This window comes from Pongo pygmaeus, chromosome 3, assembly GCF_028885625.2.
Source record: "Pongo pygmaeus isolate AG05252 chromosome 3, NHGRI_mPonPyg2-v2.0_pri, whole genome shotgun sequence".
In the NCBI taxonomy this organism is placed as follows: Eukaryota; Metazoa; Chordata; class Mammalia; order Primates; family Hominidae; genus Pongo; species Pongo pygmaeus.
The window spans coordinates 55,382,732-55,407,926 of record NC_072376.2 but is presented as its reverse complement, the minus strand read 5'-3'; the positions used below and the strand labels follow the sequence as shown (position 1 = coordinate 55,407,926).

At 35.8% G+C, this 25,195-nt stretch overlaps 1 protein-coding gene across 24 annotated transcripts in view; it reads left to right on the top strand.

Moving 5' to 3' along the window:
- Positions 1–25,195, top strand: part of ADGRL3 (adhesion G protein-coupled receptor L3) — an 849,533-nt gene that overhangs the window by 709,542 nt on the left and 114,796 nt on the right. For all 24 annotated transcript variants that reach the window (XM_063663661.1, XM_063663660.1, XM_054484631.2 and 21 more), the window contains 4 exons: positions 11,307–11,490; positions 12,313–12,435; positions 17,380–17,588; positions 18,547–18,723. In XM_063663661.1, coding sequence (XP_063519731.1) covers positions 11,307–11,490; positions 12,313–12,435; positions 17,380–17,588; positions 18,547–18,723 — 693 coding nt within the window. The remainder of the gene's footprint in view (positions 1–11,306; positions 11,491–12,312; positions 12,436–17,379; positions 17,589–18,546; positions 18,724–25,195) is intronic.

Genomic DNA, 25,195 nt, shown 5'->3' with positions numbered 1-25,195 from the left:
CACCTTTAACTGGCTCCTCATCCGATCCTACACTGCCAGGAGATTTAAATACTTTCAGTTCGTGTCTCTGTACCTTTATAGTCACAGTTCCTTCTACTTGGATTAATTCTAGATTTGTTCTCCTTTCTCCTTCTCTTCATTCCAGTAACTTTGACATATGACGTCAACACCCACTTCATATGTCAATTACTCTAAAGAAGCATTTTTTGTCCCACTCAGTCTGAATAAATGACCTCCTATGTGAACTTATAACACTCTCAGTTTTCCTCTATTACAGCAATTATCAAGCTGTATTTTAATGTCTCTTCACTCCTCTATCACTAAGCTGCTTGTGAAGGAACAGTGCCACTTTTATTTCTACATCTTCAGGACCTTTTAAATTGTGATTAGCACATATTAATTGGTCTCCAAATATTTACTGTTTAATTGAAGCTCCAGGCTCAAATTTCCAATTGCCTACTAGTATGTCCACTGCAGCAGAAATTCTGACAACACTTTTCAACATTTGCCGTTGCCAATCCCTCTCCTCTCATTCTCCCTTAAATTCACCTCCTGAGGCTTGTGCCCCCACTACACCACCGAAACTGCCCTTGTTGAGGTCATTAATGACTTCTAAATGCTGCTAAACCAATGGTCGGTAGTCAATCCATACCTTACTTGATCAATTAGAAACATCTAACACAGCAGATCACCTCCTCTTCCTTGATATATTCTCTTCAGGCCAACTCACTTGATTTTTCTTCTACCTAATTGACACTTCTTTCCAGTCTCCTTCGTCAGTTCCTCCTCTTCTCCTCAAACCCTTAAGCTTGGAGTGCCCCCTAACACAATAGTTAGTCCTCTTGTCTACACTTTGTACATTCACACCCTTGGTGATCTCATTGATTTAAATATCACCTATATGCCTATGACCTACAAATATTATCAATGGCACAGACCATTCTCCTGAACTCCAGAATTAATTTTCCAGCCAATTTCTCAATATCTTCACTTTGTTGTTTAATACACACCTCAAACTTTCCATATCTGTAACTGAATTCCCAATCTTCACTTGCAAACCATTCTTCAGCATCTCAGTTGAAGTGGTTGAGCCCCACCTCCCACCTCTACTGTTTTCTTTCACTTTACTCCAAACACATGCCATTTTAAGGTTTTGGACCATGCAAACCTTCAAAAGTTCCATTTGAAGACTTTTATTCTGGTTGTTCCCTCTGATAGGAACGCTTCTCTTCCAGATGCCTGCATGGCTTTCTCGATTCCTTTGTCTTTTTTTGAATTGTTACCTTTTCAGTGATGCCCATCTGTGCCATTCTATTTGAAAGCCATCCCTGATTCTAAATCCTCCATCCTGTCTATTTTATTTCACACTGTACATTGTACCTTCTAACAGTATATGGTTTATTATTTGCTTCCCTTGCCAGAATGTTCAGTTCTAAAATCATTTTTCCTCTGCTTTGTTAAGATATATCTCAAGAGTCTAGAACAGTGTTGGCATATGTTAAGTGCTCAAGAAATATTAATTAAATGAATAAATGTCCTGCTTTGAAGTAATGATATACAATTGTACTGATTGCCCCTCAAAAGCAGTATCTCTGTGGTTTTCTTTTTCGTTTTACAATCACTCTGCTACCCAGAACAAAAATAGAGTTATTATTTCTAGTTCCTGAAGAAGAATTTTTGGATACTTTCATTATTATTTTTGAAACTAAGGAAAACCCTCTTTCCATCTGTGATACTGCACTCTCTGACTGCTTACTCTTTCATCTTCATTGTCAACTATTCTTACTTCATTTGCCTCTCTATTTTGTTAGTGTTTCTGTACCATCAATTCTTCTTCCTCTACTCAGTTTTTCTGGGTAATTTCAGACATACCAATGGCTTTAATAAGCCTAATTAAATTTATGATGCATGCATTGTATTAGGCTGTTTTTGTGCTGCTGTAAAGGAATACCTGAGCCTGGGTAATTTATAAAGAAAAGAGGTTTAATTTGCTCATGATTCTGCAGGCTGTACAAGCATGGCACTGGCATCTGCTTAGCTTCTGGGGAGGGCTCTGAGAGATTTTACTCATGGAAGAAGGCTAAGCAGGAGCCAGCATATCACATTGCAAAAGCAGGAGCGAGAGAGAGAGTGAGGTAAGTGTCACACACTTTTAAACAACCAGATCTCGCAAGAACTCCCTATAGTGAGGACAATACCAGACCATGACGGCTCTGCCCCCATGACCAAAACACCTCCCATCAGGCCCTACTTCCAACATTGAGGATTACAATTCAACATGAGATTCGGAAGGAAAAATATCCAAACTATCTCGTGAACTGTATGTGAATATCAGATATCTTCTATAAGCTTCAGGCCATCTGAATTGATGCCGTTCAGTTACAGTCATGCATTACCAGTGAGGATACATTCAGAGAAATGCTTCATTTTGTTGTCATGCAAACATCATAGGGTATACTTACAAAAACCTAAATGGGACAGCATATTACACACCTAGGCTACATGGTATAGCCTACTGCCCCTTAGGCAACAAACCTGTACAGCATGTTACTGTACTGAGTACTGTAGACAATTATAACACAATGGTATTTGTGTATCTAAACATAGAAAAGATACAGTAAAAATATGATATAAAAGATAAAAGCTAGTACACCTGTATAGAGCAGCTCCATTTTAATCTTATGGGACCAGCATGGTATATGTGGTCCATTGTTGAGCAACACATCATTATTCAGTGCACGGCTGTATATTGCATTCAAAGTAGGCAACCTGAATTTACTATGTTGCTCATACTCTCCACCCACACATATACTTTTATACCCACTACGTTTACCTTTTGAAAAACAAAGTTCCCATTTGAAGTGAGTGCTACCTCCTTGACTACCCCAAATTCTATGCATTGCACTTCTTTCTTTTCCTCATCAACTGGCGTTAACTAATCAGCAAATCATTTTAAATACCTTCGGAATAATCTCTGCTTTTCTTTTTCTCCAGAACCAGAATTCATGGATTTGAGTCCTGGTTCTACTCTATGTTAGCTAATTAGCCTTTAGCAAGTTACTTAACTTCTCTGAGTCTCAATATTCTCACTGTAAGATGAAGATAATAATAAATTCTACCTCACTGGGTTATTGTGAAAATTAAAGGAGTTAATGCATGTAAAGCATTCATATCAAGGTCTGGAATACACTCCACAAATATTAACCATTACTGTATATTGCTCTATTACCTTACATTTTTTTTTCAGTGACTATTTGTCGTCTTTAGGAAGAATTGTAAATACCTTAACATAGTTTGCAACCTCTTTGAAATCTATCCTTCACTTACCAATCTTGCCACTGAACCCCTTATACTCTTTGCTCTACCATAAGGAATTTGTTTTCAGTTTCTTTGCAGTGCCTATTCTCTTTCATCTCTGTGCCTGTAAGTACACGCTGCGCCCTTTGCCTCTTTGTTCAGCGTTGAGTTTCATCTTGGAATTCTCCTACTTCATGGAGCTTTTCCAATACAGAGCTTGAACCCTATGTTTCCATCATTATAATGCTTGCCATGTTGGATTTTAATTACTTGTTTAATTGCCTGGCCTCACTATATTGCCATTACCTTGAGGGAAGGGAGAACATCTGTCTTTCTTGCTGCATCCCAGTTGACTGCCACACTGAAGATGCTCAATTAATATTTGTTGAATGAATATTAGGTTAGCAGGGAGTTTAAGTCAGGCCTGTAGATCTATTTAATTCCTGTAACATGATAGAGATTTATTTAACAGCATTTGGTCATTTCATTCTAAAGTAGAATTAAAAAGTGATACGATCAAATACAGTTTGCAAAAAAACAATGCTTTAAAAAAAAAAAATAAGATGTCTCTTAAAGACACAGTCAGTTCTATGAAATTTTAGTTTCACCTTGTTTTACTCTTAAAGGTCCCTATTACTATATTAAGGTCACTTGTGTTATACGATCTAATTTTAATTAAGACTTGAAAATGCCAGCACTTCACTGTAATATAAAAGGTGGCTCAGAGATTAGTAGTTTTTATATACTTAATAATATTAAATGACTGGTTATAAAAAGCACCTTAGGTTTATTGATCAGATGTGTAAATATCAGTCACTCAACTTGACTTGTAATAAAAAACCTGCAAGTTATAAACTGTTTTGAAGACACTTCTAACACTTGACCTTTACATTTTGATTTGAATCAATATCTAAACGCAGATTGCAGTACAATGTGTCCTATTCAGTAATGATTTTAAACTTTTGCTTCATTTTACTTTATTTTCAACTGATAAACCTTATATCAAGAAGTCAAAGAATTAAAGAAAATTTTGTTTTTATTATTTCAAATTACAAATCAATGGATACTATTTTCTTCTGTCTATCTATCTACCTATCTATCTACCTACAGTGTATACATTCAGAAAGCAATAAATGGGAGCAGAGACCTGAAAATTTATTTTTCTTCCTTAATATATCCTGATATTTAGATGTGAAGAAAAATATTTAAATGTAACTGTATATATAATATAATAAAAATAATAATATAAAATAACATTATTCAGCGTGATTATGGCATATATTGATAAGGAAATGATGCATTCAGGAAAACATTTAAAAAGTGGAAGTAGAGTAAAATGTAATTTATATTACTAGGCCGTTTTTCAAAAGAGTTTAAGCAATTCATTAGTATAAATGTATCTATTACTATGAAATAATTGTTCCCAACTTTCAAATGGGCTGCCTAATACCAATTTGCTTTTTTTCTTTTACCATCATCAACTTGCTCATTATGTACTTTAGCTTTGGATTTCCTCTTCAGAGTCAAAGAAAATGTATTCATCCTTTAGCATCTAACTCAAAAATAAACATTTTCTGGGATGTTTTTATGGTCCTCCTCAGCAAGAATCTATTACTTTTGTATTGTATGCTGTGGGTTTCTAGATCTGTTTTGTGCTGGAGTATAGGTAAATTGAAGGCAAACTCTATGTTTTTTTTCTCTAACCTCATTCAACAGTGCCTTACCTAGTTCTTTGCACATAATACATATTTAATGAAATCTTGTTAAATTACATTGGAAATTACCTTTGAAAACATTATGGAAAACTTTTTATAAGATATATATATATATTTCTTATTCATAGTGTCCTGTATGCACTACAATAACCTGTGGTTCAGATTTTCTCCTTCTGAACTCTGTCATCTTAACTTCCTCTCATTCACCCTGCCTCCCTCCCAAATCATGGTGATATCTGAACACGTTATTCTCTCAGAAGTCTTTGGGGAGACAGGGCAAAAATTAAAGAAATAAAAAAGGATGCTTTCAGTTTTCCTGTTGTATATAATGGCATTAATAATTTGATAATAAAAGTAACTTACCTTTGTGTGATAAATATTAATGAATACCCAAAAGGTATCACGGCACTAAAATTTACTCTGGGAAAACACAAATGAATATGATGTCTTCTCTGAGGACCTGATAGTCTGGTGAGAAAATCAGAACAAATGTGGATAATTCTGTTAAAGATAAATAAATATTGAAATGGGAGCTTTCTGTGGTCTGACTGCTTGTGTCTCCTCATAATTCATGTGTTGAAACTTACTCCCCGGTATAGTGGTGTTGGGAGGTGGGGCTTCTGGTGGGGTGATTAGGCCAAGAGAACAAAGCTTTCATGAATGAATGGTACTAGTGCCCTTACAAAGGAAGCCCAAGATAATTTGTTTCTCCCTTGTACCATGTGAGGATGCAGAGAGTGAGACCTCACCAGACAATGAGTCTGCAGGTGCCTTGATCTTGAGCTTCTCAGCTTCCAGAACTGTGAGCAATAAATTTCCATGGTTTATAAAATTGTCCAGTCTAAGGTATTTTGTTCTAGCAGCCCAAACGGACTAAGAGCCCACTGGGGTGAGACTAATTCAAGAAAGTATTGGCTAGTTAATAAGTTTTATCATTTCTAGTTATTCTTTGCTCTTATACTCATCAAACTAACAACTTCAGAGATTTTTATTTTGGCTGATATGAAAATGGAGAAAACTGACTTACATATGAGTTATCCCGCATGGCAAATCCCTCAGCCAACAGTTAGGGAACACTGATTTTGGCTCTTGTAAATGAGACAGCATCTCCTCCTTCATAAAGCTTGTCATCTGTCCAATGGGAGGTTTAAGATAGTTGTGTAGGTAAACAAATATATGAGACATCTTTTGATAATGACATATGATACAAAGAAAACAAAACAGGTAATAGATTTAAGGATGGTGGGATTCCCCTCCCCGCCCCCCAGTTTTGCTAATAATGGAAGACCTCTTGGAGCAGATGATATTTGAGCTAAAACCTGAATGAGCTAGTGACTTAAAAACTTGTCTGCAAGGCCAGATATGGTGGCTCACACCTGTAATCTCAGCATTTTGGGAGGTCCGAGGCAGGCGGATCACGAGGTCAGGAGATCGAGACCATCCTGGCTAACACGGTGAAACCCTGTCTGTACTAAAAAATACAAAAAATTAGCCGAGTGTGGTGATGGGCGCCTGTAGTTCCAGCTATTCGGGAGGCTGAGGCGGGAGAATGGCATGAACCTGGGAGGCGGAGCTTGCAGTGAGCAGAGATCGTGCCACTGCACTCCAGCCTGGGCAACAGAGCGAGACTCTGTCTCAAAAAAAAAAAGAAAAAAAAATGCCATGATGGTAAGGTTATACATCTTTCCATAAGGCATTCCTTCTATTGGGGTATTTATTTTTATGTTTTTCAAATGGAGGAAGAGGGGGGTAACTAGGTTCCCCCAGATGATTCTGCTTACTTTCGTAGTTTGATATTTACTGCTCACCTGGGTAAGAAGTGCCACTCATGTGTTTCTCATCATTCATTATTTTGTGTATTCTTCCTGAGAAATCTTAGGCTATTTCACAAATACATCCTCTTGGAATAATGACAAAAGTTGTCATTGCAAAAATATGTAGCAGTTTTTCCCAAAGGTTTTTGCAGTAGTTATAACAAATAAACTCTGTATTTTGAAATATAGAAAGTGTAATTATAAAGTATATAACATCTTAACGAACATATCAGAATTATATGCTATGAGTAATATTCATCAGCTGAATTTGCCTAAGGTCTGAATTTAATGATAAGAGTCCTAATAATGTTGCATTAAAAAATAATGCAAATGTGTATCTAGTAGGATATGTTGTGTCCATAATCTTGGTGTGAATCAAAATGACTTTTGGCTCTTTCCCATTTATATTCGATTTTTAGAAACAGTCAAAAGTCACTGAGAGTTTAGTGAGTATACTGTATGATGAAAAGGATAATACTCCCCCCTACCTACCCTCAAATTGAAATATAATGAGTCTTATGTTGAGCTTATGAAAATAATGCAAATAACTAGTTTGAGAAATAAAATTATTTTGTGACCAGATGTCATAATGTGTGAATAAAATATACAATACACAAATGTATAAGGAAATCCAAATATAGGTATTCATTGAGGAGTTGTAGCTATTTAATTAACCTTAATTTAGCTAGTAAAGAGACATGTCAGCAAGCTTTAGAAAGTTTAAATCATTTGTGATTATAAAGCTTCTAAGATGGACTTAATTGTGCTGTCTCACTAGCAGAAAAGGGGTCAAATTATTTAAGTCTCTAAAAAACTCATTATGAACTATTTAATACACATGTTGCCTTTACTCTCCAATTCCTCAAAGCTTCAGGTAGTATAGGATTCTGTAGTTGTGTAAGAGACCAAATTATGAAGACTGCATTACCGAAGACTTAGTCCTTCCAGATTTCAATTCAGTGTGGCTATTTAGCAATTATCAGACATGAAATGTGCTTTCTAAGTGAAGACGTCCCTTCTTCCTACACTGTACTGTGATATCAAACAAAAGTAAAAACAAGGTTGCAACTTGAGCACTTGTTATGAGCCAGACAACTTTCTGAGATGATTATATTATCATACCAAATTTGTAGATGAAGTATAGAGAAGTTAAGTAACTTGCCCAATGTCACACAGTAAGAGGCACTGTGCAGGTACAATTCGGGGATGTGGTTCCAAATCCCACACTCTGATTTTACAGAATACTGTCTCTCTATCCTTGTGTAAACATTTCCTTGCAGTTATACTTAAGCAACTGTGAACAGGTGCATTTTTGAGCAGATTAAATAAATGTTAAATTGGTGTCATAACTCACCAAATCCTAGGTTTGGGGGCCACATTTTGAGTGTGTTGCTTTTTAGTAAATTTGGCAATTGTTTGGGCTTTAGTAGAAAGCTTCCCTAAAGACTGCCTTATCTTGAAGAATACACTTGTTGAAAACTTATAACTGTGAAAAAATATTGCACCTTGTACTTTTTCAGTTGCAAAACTAAGATAAATTAATAAATGGTGCCTTTGATTTATTTGCCGTCAGTTCAAAGACATACAAAGTTTTTAGATAAAGCAGTCTGTTGTAAACAGGTTCCTGAATTTGTTCATTAGTTTATACATATATATATATGTACACACACACATATATACAGTCTTATATATACATACACACATACATATATACAGTCTTTATGTATATATATATTTAATTATCAGGTTTTCTGTATATAAGATCATGTCATCTGCAGACAGGGAGAATTTTACTTTTTCATTTCAATTTGGATGCCTATTATTATTATTACCTAATTGCTCTGGCTAAGGACTTCAAGTACTATGTTGAATAGTGGCAAGAGCGGGCACCTTTGCCTTGTTTTTGATCTTAGAGGAAAAGCTTTCAGGTTTTCATTGTTGAGTATGATGTTATCTAAGAGCTTTTATACATGGCCTTTATCATGTTGAAGTAACTTCCTTCTGTTCCTAGTTTGTTGAGCTTTTATCATGAAAGGTGCTGACTTTTGTCAAACACTTTTTATGCATCTATTAAGACAATCATGTGATATCCTTTATTCTGTTAATGTGGTGTATCACATTCATTGATTTTTCATGTTGAACTCTCCCTGTATCCAGGGATAAATTGCACTTGATCATGGTTTATAATTTTTTTCTTAAGTGCTGATGGATTTAGTTTTCTAGCATTTTGTTGAGAATTTATGCATCTGTATTCATCAGGATATGGCCTGCAGTTTTCTCGTGGTGTCTAAGTCTGGCTTTGGTGTCAAAGTAATGCTAGCCTCATAAAAAGGTGTTTGGAAGTGTCCCCTCCTCTTATATTTTTTTGGAGTTTGAGAAGGACTGGTGTTAATTCTTCTTTAAGTGTAGAAAAATTGAGTAGAATTCACCAGTGAAGCCATCTGATCCTGAGCTTTTCTTTGTTGGGAGGCTCTGATTACTGACTCAATCTCCGTATTAGTTGTAGGTCTATTCAGACTTTCTATTTTTTCCTGATTTAGTCTTGGAACACATTCTTTCTTAGAACATTCTCGGAGCTGACCATAGTTGTTTCTTTTTCCTTTTTTCTCATCTTGTATTTTTTAAATTTTGACAATAAAAACAACGAAGGACAGAACAGAAATATATTATCCCCAATAAAATTTCCCCTTAGGTAAGATTTTAATTAATTTTTATAAGATTATTAACTAATTATTAAGATTATCAGCAGCTAAAATGGCTGCTCCATAAGGAACAGGCATAATTTCTGTTGCATGTGGGATTTTCAGAACATTTTTAATGAATTCACAGTATCATCTAATCCCTGAAAGAATACTTCTTTACACTGAAGAGGTCTATGTTCTCTGTTTCGCTTCAGAAAATATCTAAAGTTTTTTTTTTATTGTTTTTTTTTCTTTTTTTGGTTTCTTATCTGGCACCTCTTTTTGTGGCATATCTTGTTGGCATTGCCCTTATAGAGAACTTCCTGGAAAGCGGATCATTTTGTTGTGATCCAGAAGTACTTTTGTCTGGCTACTAGGTCACACTTTACACCAAGAACAAATGACGGAGCTAAGCACACTATATGAAAACGTCCAGTGTTTAAACTCGTGAGAGACTTTTTCGATTTGTTTGTGTTGTTTCTCTTTTAAAAAATAATCCAAAGCATGCAAGTTGTGAGTAGGATTATTTTACTTAAAAGTACAGTGATGTTGATTTTTGGCCAAAACTTGGAATAGCTGGGAAAATATCAAGAAAAAACAACTTGTATCAAAAGGCAAATTAGTTTTTGAAGCTGGTGTTAATTGGCAGCCAAGGTGTTTCATTATGAAGCTGCATTTTTAACAGTTGTTACTTGGTTACTATGAAAACACCAGCCAGCAGAAAACACTGCATTGTGGAGGGTATTTCTCTAGTCTCTCCCAGCCTCTCGGCCAATGTGTCAATAATGTGAGTCCTGTTTTAAAACACTTATCTGCTGCCTGTTAACTGTGCCTGTGTTGGCTGTTTATTCAACTTTATTTCTGGATTAGATTCATATTTCATAATGAATTGGGTTCAGGGATGATCACTTTCAAGCTGCAGGTATTGTATTTTTCTGTTTTGCAATTCTCTATGTTTGAATGAAACCCAAGACCTTATTGGGAGAACTGTTTTTCTTTGTAAGCTACAGCATAAAGCAAACCACAGGAAATATATAAATTGTAACTACAGAGATGATTCTTTTGGATGAAGCAATGAGAATTGTAGTGCTTTGTATCTATGTGTGGGTGTACCTACTGCTGATTTTTTCAAAGATAAAACACCTGAGGACCATAGGTAGTAAGGTTCAACTGTTTATTCCCCTCCCTAGTAGTAAACAGCATGAAGGAGTTTCTCTTTATACATAACATATCCAAAGCCCCTGGGAGTATGTATGCTTTGATATTTTCCCCATTTTGACATTTTACTAGCTGGCTAAAAACAAATAGTTTTGCTATGTGAACCATCAACCTATAAGCAACAGATTATTGGATTGTCACATTTATGGTCATCCTTTTAATCTCTGTTGTGTTCAGCATCCAGTTTTATGGTAACGTACAGAAAAAAAATTATGTTCTGAGTCACGTGGTAAAACTCTCGGTTTAATTTTTTTTTCAACAGTTCCCCAGCCAAATAATTTAATCATGTGATCATAGTCTTGTTGAAGCTTGTGCTATTGATTCTGAGAAGCAAGCATGGCTTTATTTGTTGTCCTTCAAAACAAAAACAGGTTTTCCTCTTGCTTTGCAAAGTCTCAGCTAGGGTTTTACAGAACAAAATAATGAATGCTTCTGCTGCAGCATGTCACAGGGGAGGCTGGGACAATACTGAACTCATGCACACTGCTGATCCTTGCTTGCTGGGCAGCATGTACACCTGGATTTCTGACAGCTATGTGGGTTCACTAGAGACCTCTGTCATTCTTTTCATCCTCTTATAGGCAATGGTCGAGACAGTTAACAACCTCCTTCAACCACAAGCTTTGAATGCATGGAGAGACCTGACTACGAGCGATCAGCTGCGTGCGGCCACCATGTTGCTTCATACTGTAGAGGAAAGTGCTTTTGTGCTGGCTGATAACCTTTTGAAGACTGACATTGTCAGGGAGAACACAGACAATATTAGTAAGTGGTCTTTGTTATTCAGAAAGTCCAGACCCTCTTGTATATCAGAAGAGGGAAAAGAAAAAAAGTATCTCTGGTGTCCTAGATATGAGTGATGCTTTATTTCAATGGAGAAAAGTCATTCTTTTTCTAAAATAAAGAGGGCATCACTTGTCATTGGCTTAAAAGGATAGAAAATCATGTACGCTGTCTTTCTTAGGACATTTCAATATTAGGTTCAAAATTGAACATAGTAGCCTGAGATCACTTATGGTGAGGTTTGTTTTTTTAAAGGACTTTTATGTATGTATTATAGTATTTAAAATTTCATCCTCATAATACAGGACTATTAGGAGTTATTTCAGTTATAATGAGCATATCTTTGAATTCACATTTAAAGAAATAAGTCATTTGAGTGAAAATGATAAAACAGTGTTTGATAATCATGTTATTTGGCTTATAAAGGATATCAATCTATTTTTATTGTGGATTAGGAGTAGCTGACAGTTTTATTTCAGAAGTTAGGAAAAAGCTGTTTCAAATTTATTGGGCTTAAGGATAGTTCAATATAGCCAATGGCAATGTATTAGAATCTGGGATTGAATTTTAAATTTTAGGCTTTATTATTGACATGTTTGTATGATTTACACAATTTTAATAACTTTTATTTGCATTATTTTGATAAAATACTAACAATATATTTTCTTAAAGATTTTCATAAAGCATGACAAATAGAATGATAATTCCAGTGTTTTGATTTCAAAAATACTGCAATGGTTTAGGAAATTATTGCAGATTAGGTATGTTTCTGAATGAGCACTGTTATCTCTTTGATATTAACAGAATTGGAAGTTGCAAGACTGAGCACAGAAGGAAGCTTAGAAGACCTAAAATTTCCAGAAAACATGGGCCACGGAAGCACTATCCAGTTGTCTGCAAATACTTTAAAGCAAAATGGCCGAAATGGTAGGTTAGAGTTTCTTTTTTAAGCTTGAGGGAATTGAACTTGCATCAGTTCATTTCTTTTTGGCCCGGAATATTAGGTCCACTATTTAGGAGCTTTTCCCCTCTTCCTCTTCCAACACTATTATCTTTCTCCTCCTCTTCCTCCTCTTTCTACTGTATTAGGTCCACTATTTAGGAGCTTTTCCCCTCTACCTCTTCCTACACTATTCTCTTTCTCCTTGTCTTCCTCCTCTTTCTACTGTACAGCACCATCAATATTACAGTGATATTTGTTCTACAAAATTCTCAATCAGATTTGGAAATTGTTCCATTACTTTTCAGTTGCCAGAAACTTAAATATGAGGGAAATTATGGACAAGAAAAATTCAGAGGATCTGACATCTTTTCTCAAAAAGAGGAACTCTCACTGAGTTTGCAGATTTCACTTGTAAAATTTTTTATGTAATTTTCACTTGTAAAATTTTTTATGTAAGTTTTACTTGTAATTAAAAAAATATTTTTTGGTTACTCAGCTTTTTTTTGAGAGTGTTTTTATGCTTTTCTTTGCAAAGCATACAAACATTTAAATGTAAGGAGATGATTTTGGGAAATGGAACTATAAATATAATCAGCTTAGCTTACTACTAAATTGAATACACTGAAAATAATTAAAATTCAATAAATAATCCTATAAAGTATGTCCCAGACTTCACTAATATTAAAAAATGTTTAAATGTACACACATATATGTGCGTGTATATGTATGTGTGTGTATATATGTATGTATAGATGTGTGTGTATATATATATAAATATGTATATATACACATCTCCTCTAAAGTAGACCCCTCTTTCCCATATTTGTACATATATACATATGCATACACACACACACACACACACACACACACACACACAGAGATATATTTCTTTTTTGCCAAGAAAGGGAGATCATTTAATCTGCCGGGTGATAAGAAGATGAACTCAGTTCCTAGCAACCAACTTAATGCTAATATTTCATATTGCAGGGTGAATAGTTTTGATAACTAATATCAAGAAAAACAACTTACATTTGTTGTCATCAGAATAAAATGGTCTCTAAATATTAGAAATATTGTAAGACTAAACTTAGAAATCATTTTTATGTTACTCATTTGACTAAGAAAATTTTTGAGACAGCAATAAGATTCAATAGAGCAAAATTAGATTCCTGCATTAGCTTCCTAAATCTTTTGCCCTCCAACAGTATATCCTGTTGACAAAGGGTTCTTCTGAAACATACATCTGACCGATTGACCTCCAGTTACACTTAGAATGAAATCTCATGACTTAACTAGACCTGCCACATGCTACCTGGTCCACTTCCTTCCTGCCTCATTTGCCACACCTCACATTTGTCTTCAGCATGTTCTGCGTGATCCAGACAGAGTAATCTAGATTATGTTTCTTGAACACACCAAGCATTTTCCTGCATCAGGTTTGGGGCGTTTTGTTTGTTTGTTTGTTTTTATTATTTTATCTTTTTTTTGCATTTTTTAAACCTTTCTTCTTAGAATACAATTTTTACATTTTTTTTGCATGGCAGCCTCTCTATCATTCACTTTTTAGAATAAATCTACCTCTATAGGGAGAGTCTTCCCTATCTCCTCTAACGTAGACTCGTCTTTCCCAGTCACTCTTTCCCCATTAGCCATGATTATGCCAATGTTTCTTCATAGCATTTTTCACTTATATAAGAAATAATAATATTATTATTATTATTTTTAATCTGCCTGCTTATTGCCTGTGTCTCTCTCCAGGCAGTAAGTTCCATGAAAGCAGGGGCCTTGTCTAATCTTGTTCACTGATGTAACCCTAGTTCTTCAGTGCCTGGTCCATCTGTACATCTATATACTCACTACTTATTATTCATACAATAAATGTGTGAACCTTCAGACACAAAGCTGTGTATCCGAAGACATGTAGAAATATATTAGTCAAATTAAGTTATGTGTTCATTTATTTTCTAAGTTAATGTATAGTTTTTTTGTGTGTTTTGTTTTGTTTTGTTTTAATAGAGAAGAGAGTCTTTCTGTGTTTCCCAGGCTGGTCTTGAACTCCTGGCCTCAAGGGATCTTCCCACCTCAGCCTCCCATAGCGCTGGGATTGCAGGCATAAGTCATCACACCAGCCTGTTTTTGTTTTTGTTTGTTAAAGTCACATTTAAGCATTAATTTTGGAGCAGAGAATATGAAGGAATTGCCAGTGACTAAGTGTGCTGGTAACTCACAGTGGGATGGCAAAATGACACTATCCCGGAAGTGGAAATTGGCATGAATTATCAGCCAATTATAAACCAATTAAAATTAAAGTTTTTAATGTCAACAAGAAAAATGCATGGATGTTCTTAATTTTCACCTTTCAAAAATCAGCATTTCAATACCAAATTTAGACCGCAAGAACAAAATTAAATTATATGTTATAACAGATAAGTATTTAGTGAATTACTATGATTTGCTCAGTACTGTATTAACACTTGTAGATTAGATAAGAGTGCTCTCTTCCATTATGTAGCTCTCATCATAATCTCTTTGCTGGATTACTGAAATGATAATGGATATCTCACAGAATCACTGAGAAGGCTGGAGAATCAGTCCCAGAAGATAGACTAGAGCAAGGAGGCTGACAGCAGCCTATACCACATCACAGAATCACTGCTGTGAAATGTCACTGCTGCCGCAAGTGAACCCTGTTGCAGTAACTGTGCTGCTGCTGCTGCTGCTGCTGCTGCTATTGCTGTACCACTTCCTGCTTCTTTGTATCACTAGCTCCTCATCTGATATCTGAGGCTTCTGCATCTGATTGGATGCATTTAGCGGAAGTGCCCAGAGCAACATCTCCGCAATAAGCTAGGAAAGCAAGTATATGTCCATTTTGTGTCTATAAATTCCGAAGATTAGGGAATTTCTCAGACATGGGAGTTAGATGTTAAATAGCCCTCCTCCTCAAAAGAAAAAGTACCTTTTTTTTTTTTTCCTGTCTCCCCGCATGACTCAATTTTCTTTTTTTCCACTTGATTCTAAGATTCAGAGATAGGGACTATGACTTCCTCATCTTAGTAACCATAGTAGTTGGGGCCAGAAATAAGATATAGGGCTTGACTTTTTAAAATAAAGGAAATAGTACAATTTGAAAAAGTGTGTTAAAAGACAATTCACTTCATAGAGGATTAGATTTAAGAGACTGTCATAAAGGAAAAAATGCGGCGGAAGGACTTGGTGACTTTGTGGAAACGGTGACCTTAAAATAACATGACAGTTGAGTTTTACGACAGGTAAAGATTGTGAATTCTTGTGTGTTTTCCTTAACATTGCAATTGAGAAATAATTTACGTACACTAAAATATACATTTAGCTTGAGGAAGCATTTAGCTTGGGAATTTGACAGTTGTACATACTTTTATAATATCACAAAAAGAAGGAAAATAAATCTCTTCTGTACTCAGAAAATTTTCCCGTGTCTCTTACCAGTCTTCTTATTCCTCTCTTCACCTAATAAAACATTCTTCTCATTACTATTTCTGTAGACAAAATTTGCCAGTTTTTTTTTTTTTTTTTGAGACGGAGTCTCACTCTGTGGCCCAGGCTGGAATGCAGTGGCACAATCTCAGCTCACTGCAACCTCCACCTCCTGGGTTCAAGTGATTCTCCTGCCTCAGCCTCCTGAGTAGCTGGGATTACAGGCATGTGCCACCACGCCTGGCTAATTTTTGTATTTTTAGTAGAGACAGAGTTTCGCCATATTGGTCAAGCTGGTCTTGAATTCCTGACCTCGTGATCTGCCCGCCTCAGCCTCCCAAAGTGCTGGGATTACAGGCATGAGCCAGCACACCCGGCCAAAATTTGCCAGTTTTTAGACCTCGTATAACTGGTATCATACAGTATATACCATTTGCTGTCTCAATTCATTAACCTGGCAAAATATTTTTAAGACTCACTGATGATGTTCCATGTATGAATAGTTTGTTCTTTATTGATGCATAGTATATTCTATTATATAATGTTCCATAATTTATTTATTCTCCTATAAATAATAATTGACTTGTTTCCAGTTTGGGTTATTAAGAATAAGGATATATATCCACATATATTATGGTGGATATATGTTTTCACTTATCTGGGAAAAGTAGATGTATCTTTAATTTTATAAGAAATTGTCAAACATTTTTCCAAACGGTTGAACTATTTTACACTACCACCAGAAGTGTACGAGAGTTCCATTTCTTCCACATCCTTATCAACATTAGTGTAGCCAGTCTTTTCAATTTTAGAGATTCTTGTGGGTATGAAATTGAAACTCAATGTAGTCTTATTTTTCATTCTCTAATTACTAATGGTACTGATCATTTTTCATGTGTCTATTGGCCTTTCCTTTATTTATTTTTCTAAAGTGTGTATTTACATCTTTTGCCATTTTGAGATGCCATTATTTTATTTTTTGTTGGTAAAAATGTTTTGTATATTAATGAATCTTATTTTTAAATGTATTTCAGTTTCCTTGTTTTCTTAATGATGTATTTTGATAGATTTTTGGTTTTGATAAAGTTTAGTTTACCATTTTATGATAAATGTTTTGGGGTCTCATTGAAGACATCTTTGCCTTTTTCAAAGTACAAGGATATTATTCTATATTTTGTTCTAGAAGCCTTATGATTCTGGTTTTTATGTTTAGGTGTATGATCTATCTTAATCTTAGTTTTGAGTATGGAGTGAGATAGGGATTAAGGCTCATTTTTAAAAATACTGGTATGTAGTTGTTTTAGCATAATTTGAATTTCCTCTCCTCATAAATGACTTGGTACTTTGGTTGAAATGAATGCTGGATTTTTTGTGTGAATACATACTACATGGATTTAATTGTCTATCTCATTAGTACTAACGAATTTAAGTAGAATGGCCAAACTAATCAGAGTTTGCATTTACTTTAGGAGAGATCAGAGTGGCCTTTGTCCTGTATAACAACTTGGGTCCTTATTTGTCCACGGAGAATGCCAGTATGAAGTTGGGAACGGAAGCTTTGTCGACAAATCATTCTGTTATTGTCAATTCCCCTGTTATTACGGCAGCAATAAACAAAGAGTTCAGTAACAAGGTTTATTTGGCTGATCCTGTGGTGTTTACTGTTAAACATATCAAGGTAAGAAAATGGCATATTAATTTGGTTGTTCATATTATCTGTATTTTTATAACACTGAACATTAAGTGTATTAATTTTTTCTATTTGACATATAGCAGTTCATTATCTGTACAATATAGTGGTAATTTTTTTTGTCAGAAATAAGGTTTGGAGAGGAGAATAATCCTTGTATATGTAAATACTTATGGTGAAAGCATTCATAGATGGATTTATAAATGCTTCTCCATAACTAAAAAGAGCTAGCCCAAGTGTAGAGAACTAAATTACAGCCTGAAAACCATAGATAATATTACAAAATTCTACTGTATTTGGGATTCATGTGAAATGAATAGATTTTTAGCTGCTCTTGCCGCAAAAACAAGAAAACAATGGGTAACTATGTGAGACGATGGATATGTTAACTCACTTCACTTTGGTAACCTTTCTACTCTCTACATGTATTTCATAACATTATGTTGTATACCTCAAATATTCACAATACTATTTGTGTTTTCAAAGAAGGAGTACATTAAACAGAACTAGACGTGGTTCTATATTTGATATTTCAAGCAATTATGTCCACGTGAAGATATATTTTTGCATATATACAAAGATTGAGGTTGTAAATTCAACAAAGATTTCTAAAGGTCATCCTTTCAGATGTTTGTTGTTAAGAGCAATTAACCTCTTTATTTTGCAATGTGTATTAATTAGTGTGATTTTGAAACATTGATACTAGTATATTATTTTAGTGTTAATTTAAAAAGGTAGTGCACTCCTCTCTAGTCAGAGGGAACAAACAATAGCATATATTCAGTTTCACTTAGAATTGTTGAGGTCAGCTTATGAAAACATTGGTAGACATCTCTAAAAAATTGGAACAGAATATGAAGTTGTATTATATGTAAAGAAAATGCCAACGTAATTTACATGATCATAAAGTAGTTGTTGATTTTATGGATTTTTTTTTCCCCTGTAGCAGTCAGAGGAAAATTTCAACCCTAACTGTTCATTTTGGAGCTACTCCAAGCGTACAATGACAGGTTATTGGTCAACACAAGGCTGTCGGCTCCTGACAACAAATAAGACACATACTACATGCTCTTGTAACCACCTAACAAATTTTGCAGTACTGATGGCACATGTGGAAGTTAAGGTAAGATATATACCATACAATGAAAATGGTTTAGTATATAATATGGTCACTAACTGTAAATAGTCCTAACTATATGGGCTATAGTATTTCAATGTTTTTCTACTTTCATAGTAATTCTATTAAGGAACTCTCTGATGTTCAAACCATATCCTGTGGATGATTCAAAGAACTTGTTATCTCTTTTCCTATTATCAATATAGTTCATAAAATTGAAGTTTGCTTAATAAACTTCCCCTAGTCTCCCTGTTATTTTGTATAATAAATGTCAGACCATAACCTCATGAACAGGGTAAGATAGGACCCCAGGACCAAAGACCAGTGGGGTTGGTGTAGAAAGCTGGGACTTGGGAGGTGGAAGAGTAAAGAGCTACACATAGGTTAAATACAGTCAAACTGACTCTTGGGAAAGCAACCCTCAAGCACAATACCCAGAGCATGGTAGTGCAAAGGACTTGGCATACCCTAACATAAGGAAATGGGTTCTGCCCATGCAAGAAGACACTACTCTAAGGAAAAATCCAGATGATAGGTAGTTTCCAAAGTCAGAAACATGGCTGCATCAATTTCCTCCCAGTGTGACTAGCTTTCATATGTATAGAGGGTTGTGAGATGGAGTCTATGAGTTTGCAAGGGAAGAGAAGGCTGACAGGGTTTCAGGAGACCAACTCAAGCAGACTAACAGTGAAGGCTAGAAATGCAGTAACTATCAGATTTTAGGAGGCCTAGGTCAGGAAACTCAGAAAAAAAAAACAAAACGCTAAGCAGGTCAGTGCATCAGTAGTCGGTAAGATTATTGCTAACAGGGAGTAATACTAATACTCAACCTGTAGAAATGTATGGGGTTGAAAACTTCAGTTTTTATTTCAAGCAAGATACTTCATGGCCAGAGATGTTTGAGAATGCAAATATCTTGCTTTCCTCATCACAATGGTTAAGAACTGAGGCTGACTCAGATTCCATGTTGGGTTCAACCAATTGTTGTATTTGGAAGAAGGCTATTAATAAATTATATACATTATGTGGCATTAAAAATTTAATTTTTGAACTTACAAACAAGATGCTCAACAAAAATAATACATTTTTTCCTAAATATTGCATGTCATAAACTAAATAGATAATTACATTTAAAATCTTAAAATAGGCCAGGCATGGTGGCTTATGCCTGTAATCCCAGCACTTTGAGAGGCCAAGACGGGAGGATCATTCAAGGTCAGGAGTTAGAGACCAGACTGACCGACATGGCAAAACCCCTCTCTACTAAAAATACAAAAATTAGCTGAGCATTGGTGCATGCTTGTAATCCCAGCTACTCGGGAGGCTGAAGCAGGAGGATCACTTGAACCAGGGAGGCAGAGGTTGCAGTGAGCCAAGATCACACCAGTGCACTCCAGCATGGGACACAGAGCGAGAGTCTGTCTCAAATAAAAAAAAAAATCTTAAAATATAACTTCTTAGTTTTTTAAAATGTCTTGATAAGTTAAATACAATTTCATATGCATTAGTCTTTAAGATTATTAATCTTGTATAATATATACAAAATTATTTGTCTTTAGAACTAGCATTGGTATTTTGCTTTGGTAGGGAAAAGCACTCATAGCTTCAACACTTTATGCAAAAGTTAAAGCTTAGTTTTCATAGCATTTTGTATTATAATACCTCTGCTATAATTATCTGGTACATATTTCATTGTGGAAAGAAAATGAGTACTTAAAACCCTGGAATGGCTTTTGCAAAGATCGAACATTCTTTCATACAATTCATTAAAATTTTTCACTATTTAACTAACACTACTTAGCTTTCAACTCTAGTAACTGGTAAATAGTATTTTCAAAACAATTGCCTTTGTAAGTTCAATAAAATGTGAAATAACATGTATTTTTAACCATACTGTTCAGTTCAGCACATATGTGTTAGTAGTGTAATAATAATGAATAAGATATGAACACTGCCTTCAAAAGTTTACAGGTTTTCTTTTCAGATGAGACAGAAAAAAACAGCTATATAGTTAATAAGGTAGTGATAAGAATGAAGTTTGAACAGTGTACTGTGGGAAAATTGAATAAGTATAATAAAAGTCTGGAGAAGTTCTTAGAGATTTAAAAGCTGTATATTAAGAGATTAATGTATTAGCCAGAAAAGTTGTGAAGAACATTTCAATCAGAGAAAACAGCAAGAGCGAAAACATAAAGATGTTATATATCGTGGTGTATAGAGCATGGTAAAAGAGTTTAGAAGTAATACACGATAAGTATAACAAGGCTAGTGTTTAAGTCAAAATAAAAACAGAAACAAATATCTAAATTTAAGATTTGATTGGGGAAGCAAGAATTGCAGTTCAGGGTATACACACAGACTGGGTGGTCTTCCTTATGCCTGAAGAACAAAAAGAGGGTTGGAGATTTCATAAAAAGAAGAAGTGTTACATATTGTCTTCCCAGAAAGTTCATTGGCACTAGTAAAGTGTGGAAAGCTGGCAAGCTCTGATTGGTGAGTGACAGGCGATGCGTCTTGGAGTCAAAGGAGGTTGTTTCAGTAGCTATTGGATAAAACTGGTTTCAGGTTACAATAGGCAGTTTCAGCATGGAGGCTTACAGTGAATTCCATTCTTGGAGCCATGTTTTGTGCCCTGAATGCTTTCTTTCCTGTCTTTTGCCTCTGTTTCAGTTGGTATAGCAAGAATAACCCAATTCATTTGACCAGCTTTCACTGTAGTTAGAAACTGGAGGTGAACTGAAAACTTATTAGGACTGTGGCCATGAAGGGTATAATATAAAATTTTATTTTTTACTTTTACTTATTTATTTATTTCCATCTCTCGTGCTTGAATCAGGACAATGTGGAAATTTAGATGGGCTTAACATCTGCAGTCTCAGAGTAGGAGTCTCAATATCCTACATGTCTAAATATTTACAAGTAATACATAAAGCTGAGAAAAATGAAATATAACCTGACTTAACAAAATATAGCTTTATAATCACCGAAGACACACAATCTGAATTTAGGATTCTCAGAATCCCCAGAGTTCTGCACCTGTACATGGCAGTGTCAGGAGAGCCGACTCCTGGCTCACAGTCAGTGGTTTACCCAACCCCTTCAAAAGTAGGAGGCCCAGGGTTGGGGGCTCTCTTTCCAGGGTCTCGGGGTATACCTGTGATATGGATCTTTGCTGCGATTCCATGGGCAACTAAGAAACGATTGCTAGATCTCTAAACAATAATAGCACCAGTTTACGTTGCAATTTTAGACAGATTATTCCCAATTCTATGTGGATGATAGATTTCAATTAGATTTCAACTTTAGATTAGACTGGCTGGGCGTGGTGGCTCATGCAAGTAATCCCAGTACTTCGGGAGGCTGAGGTGGGTGGATTACTTCAGGTCAGGAGTTTGAGACCAGCCTCGGCAACATGGCAAAACTCCGTCTCCACTAAAAATACAAAAATTAGCTGGGCATGATGGTGCATGCCTGTAGTCCCAGCTACTCAGGAGGCTGTGGTGGGAGGATCACTTGAGCCCAGGAAGCAGAGGTTGCAGTGAGCTGAGATCAACCACTGCAACTCCAGTTTGAGTGACCAAGCAAGACTGTGTCACAAACAAACAAAACAAACAAACAAAATGATTAGACTGGTTGTAGTGTGACAGTTATTTCAATAAGTCCTGGTAAAGGGTGTCTAGGGCGTAGACAAGGGCTGTTGTAGTAGTCATGAAGAAGATTTATATTTCAGATATACTAGGATACAAAAATATAAATGGCTTATTACCTTGGTTATAGAGGTCGATAGAAAAGCTATATGCATGTACATTCTCTTCTTCCTGCAGTCAGTAAAAATAGGGAAAGTATTAATGTCCTTTACATTTTACAAAGTAGAAATGATGGCAAAATTTTTAGCTACCATAAGTTATTGATCCAAATAATTTCATCCAGACCAGGCATGGTGGCTTACAGCCTGTAATCTCAGCACTTTGGGAGGCTGAGGCGGGCAGATCACTTGAGCTCAGGAGTTCAAGACCAGCCTGGGCAACATAGTGAAACCTCATCTCTATTTAAAAAACACCAAAATTAGTCAGGTGTGGTGGCATGCCCTTGTAGTCCCAGCTACTAGGGAGGTTGAGGTGGGAGGATTGCTTGAGCCTGGGAGGTTGAGGTTGCAGTGAGCTGTGATTGTGCCACTGCACTATAGCCTGGGCAACAGAGTGAGACCCTGTCTCAAAAGAAAAAAAAAAATTTCATCTAAAATTTTATTTGACTCAAATTTAGAGAGAGATGGTGCAGGTATACCAGAGGGAGAGCAAATTCATGCTCAATTAGCAGCTTAAATGTAAAATTACCTTACCTGTGTCAGCACAGTTTAAATTTTGATGTTTGAAGGACTACAAACTCTATTTTGTCAGAGCATCACAAATTGATCCATCTAAGCAAGATTGGCTATATATTAACAAATAATAGATTTAAATCTGGATTGTGTTACTCTGGCTCCGAGATTCTACATTTTAGCCCAGGTAATAAACTCAGACTCAGAAAAATGAATAAAATTTGAGGCAGCAACAAAATATCATTTTATGCTCAGTTCATTGCCTAACAACCTTTCCCCAATCCATTGTATAACAGTCATGACCGTGACCACTATTGTGTGTCAACAAGAGATAAAATAAATGGAAATCAATATTTTCCCTTAGCAGTCAATCACAAAGCATGTGTGTCCTGGAATTCTTATATCATAATCTCTTGTGATTGTCTGCATCAGCCCCATTTTGATCCCACAACATGATTTTGGAATGCTAGCGATCAATGAAAAACAGAAAACAAGGAGACTGATCATCTCTAGAGTTTCAAAAAGAAACACACTAACCAAACTTACCTTAGACTAATGTTTCAAACAGAACATTAATTTATTAATACACAGAAGTACAGCAGCCAGTTGGAACAGATATTTATGTCTTCTAGTTGTCAGTTTCTAACTCTACAGGAAAATCTGTAAAGGAAACAAAATTATATTGGAGAATTTTGCTTGAGGAATTTGGAAAGAGTGCAAGAAGAGTTCGCTCAATAATCTTGATAGCTATTGGAATCAAGCTGTGGTATCCTGATGTATCCTTCTCCACTCCAGAGCTCTCCCAATGCACTGAATTGCTTTTATTTGTCATATGTGTTCAGGCAACCCTTTCTTTATTCTTTTATCCACATTTTTGATTACCTAAGTTAAGATAAACATCATGAAGATATTTACACATTGCCTAATACACAGTAGGCTCTGAATAAATGTAACTTCCTCCTTCCTAATTGTCAGATGTATCACTGGATTCCAAGGATTCCAGTGGAAACTTCAGGCCCTCAAAAAACTCATATTTTTAGAGAAGTGGCTGTAGGGAAGAAGGACACAGAAGAGAAACTGCAGCTAGAGTGATAATTTTATAAGAATTATAACCAAGGCCTGCCCTGTGATTTAGAGACATAGGGGAAAATTATCTGTGTGAGCCAGGAGTCCTCAGAGAGGGCTTATCAAAGAAGTGTCCTGTTATAAAGATCAGATGTATTTCATAAGTTAATGTGTGGACACTTTGAGTTGGCCACATTGTTGCAACACCTTCTTCACTTTGCCTTGGGTACACCACTCCCTAGTTTCTTTCCTTTCTCAGCAAATTGTCCTTTTTAGCGTATTTTACTGTTTTCTCCTCATCTGCTTGACCTCTCATTGTCATTCTGGTCCTGAGCATAATCCTATATACCTGCCCTTCTCCCTCGGAGATGTCATGCAGTCATATGGCTGTATACCTCATCTCATGACTCTCACATATTTCTATCTCCATTTTTAAATTCCAGACTCAGATTGCACCAGTGGCTTGATATAGCTATTCTAGAACTATATACTTATGATATTCTCTCATCTAAGTCTTCTAAGGCTACTCTGTTCTTTCAGATGCTCTGGTCCTAAAGCATGCATCACTTTTTATTTGTTTATTTTCATTCATACTGCACACTCAATCCCATCAGCATCTCATGCCAGATCCAGAATTTGACCTCTTCTCAACATCATCCCTACCACCTAGGTTCAAACCTCTATCATCTCTCCTCTGCTTGTTTGCTATAGCCCCTTAACTGCTGTCTGTTTCCCTCTTTGTTTCTCTTAATTTAATTTTCAACATAGTTGCCAGAGGGATACTTTTAAAATGCGAATTAGATCATGTCACTCCTCAAATTTATTCCCCAAACCCTTTAGAATGCAAATCAGGCACTTCATACCTTTGATTCAATCTCTAATGACTCCTTATCTCAGTAAGAGCAAAATCTCAAATCTTGGCACCCATTAGCATCTCTCGACATCCTCTCCTACCACTGTTCCCCTTGCTCACCTGCTCTAGCCACTGGCCTCCTTGCCTTTCCACAAAAACATCAGATGTGTCCTAGTTAGACCTAAGTGTCTTTCTCTTCTCAACACTCCCCATCCCACCGCCGCAAAGATAGCGCTTGTCAA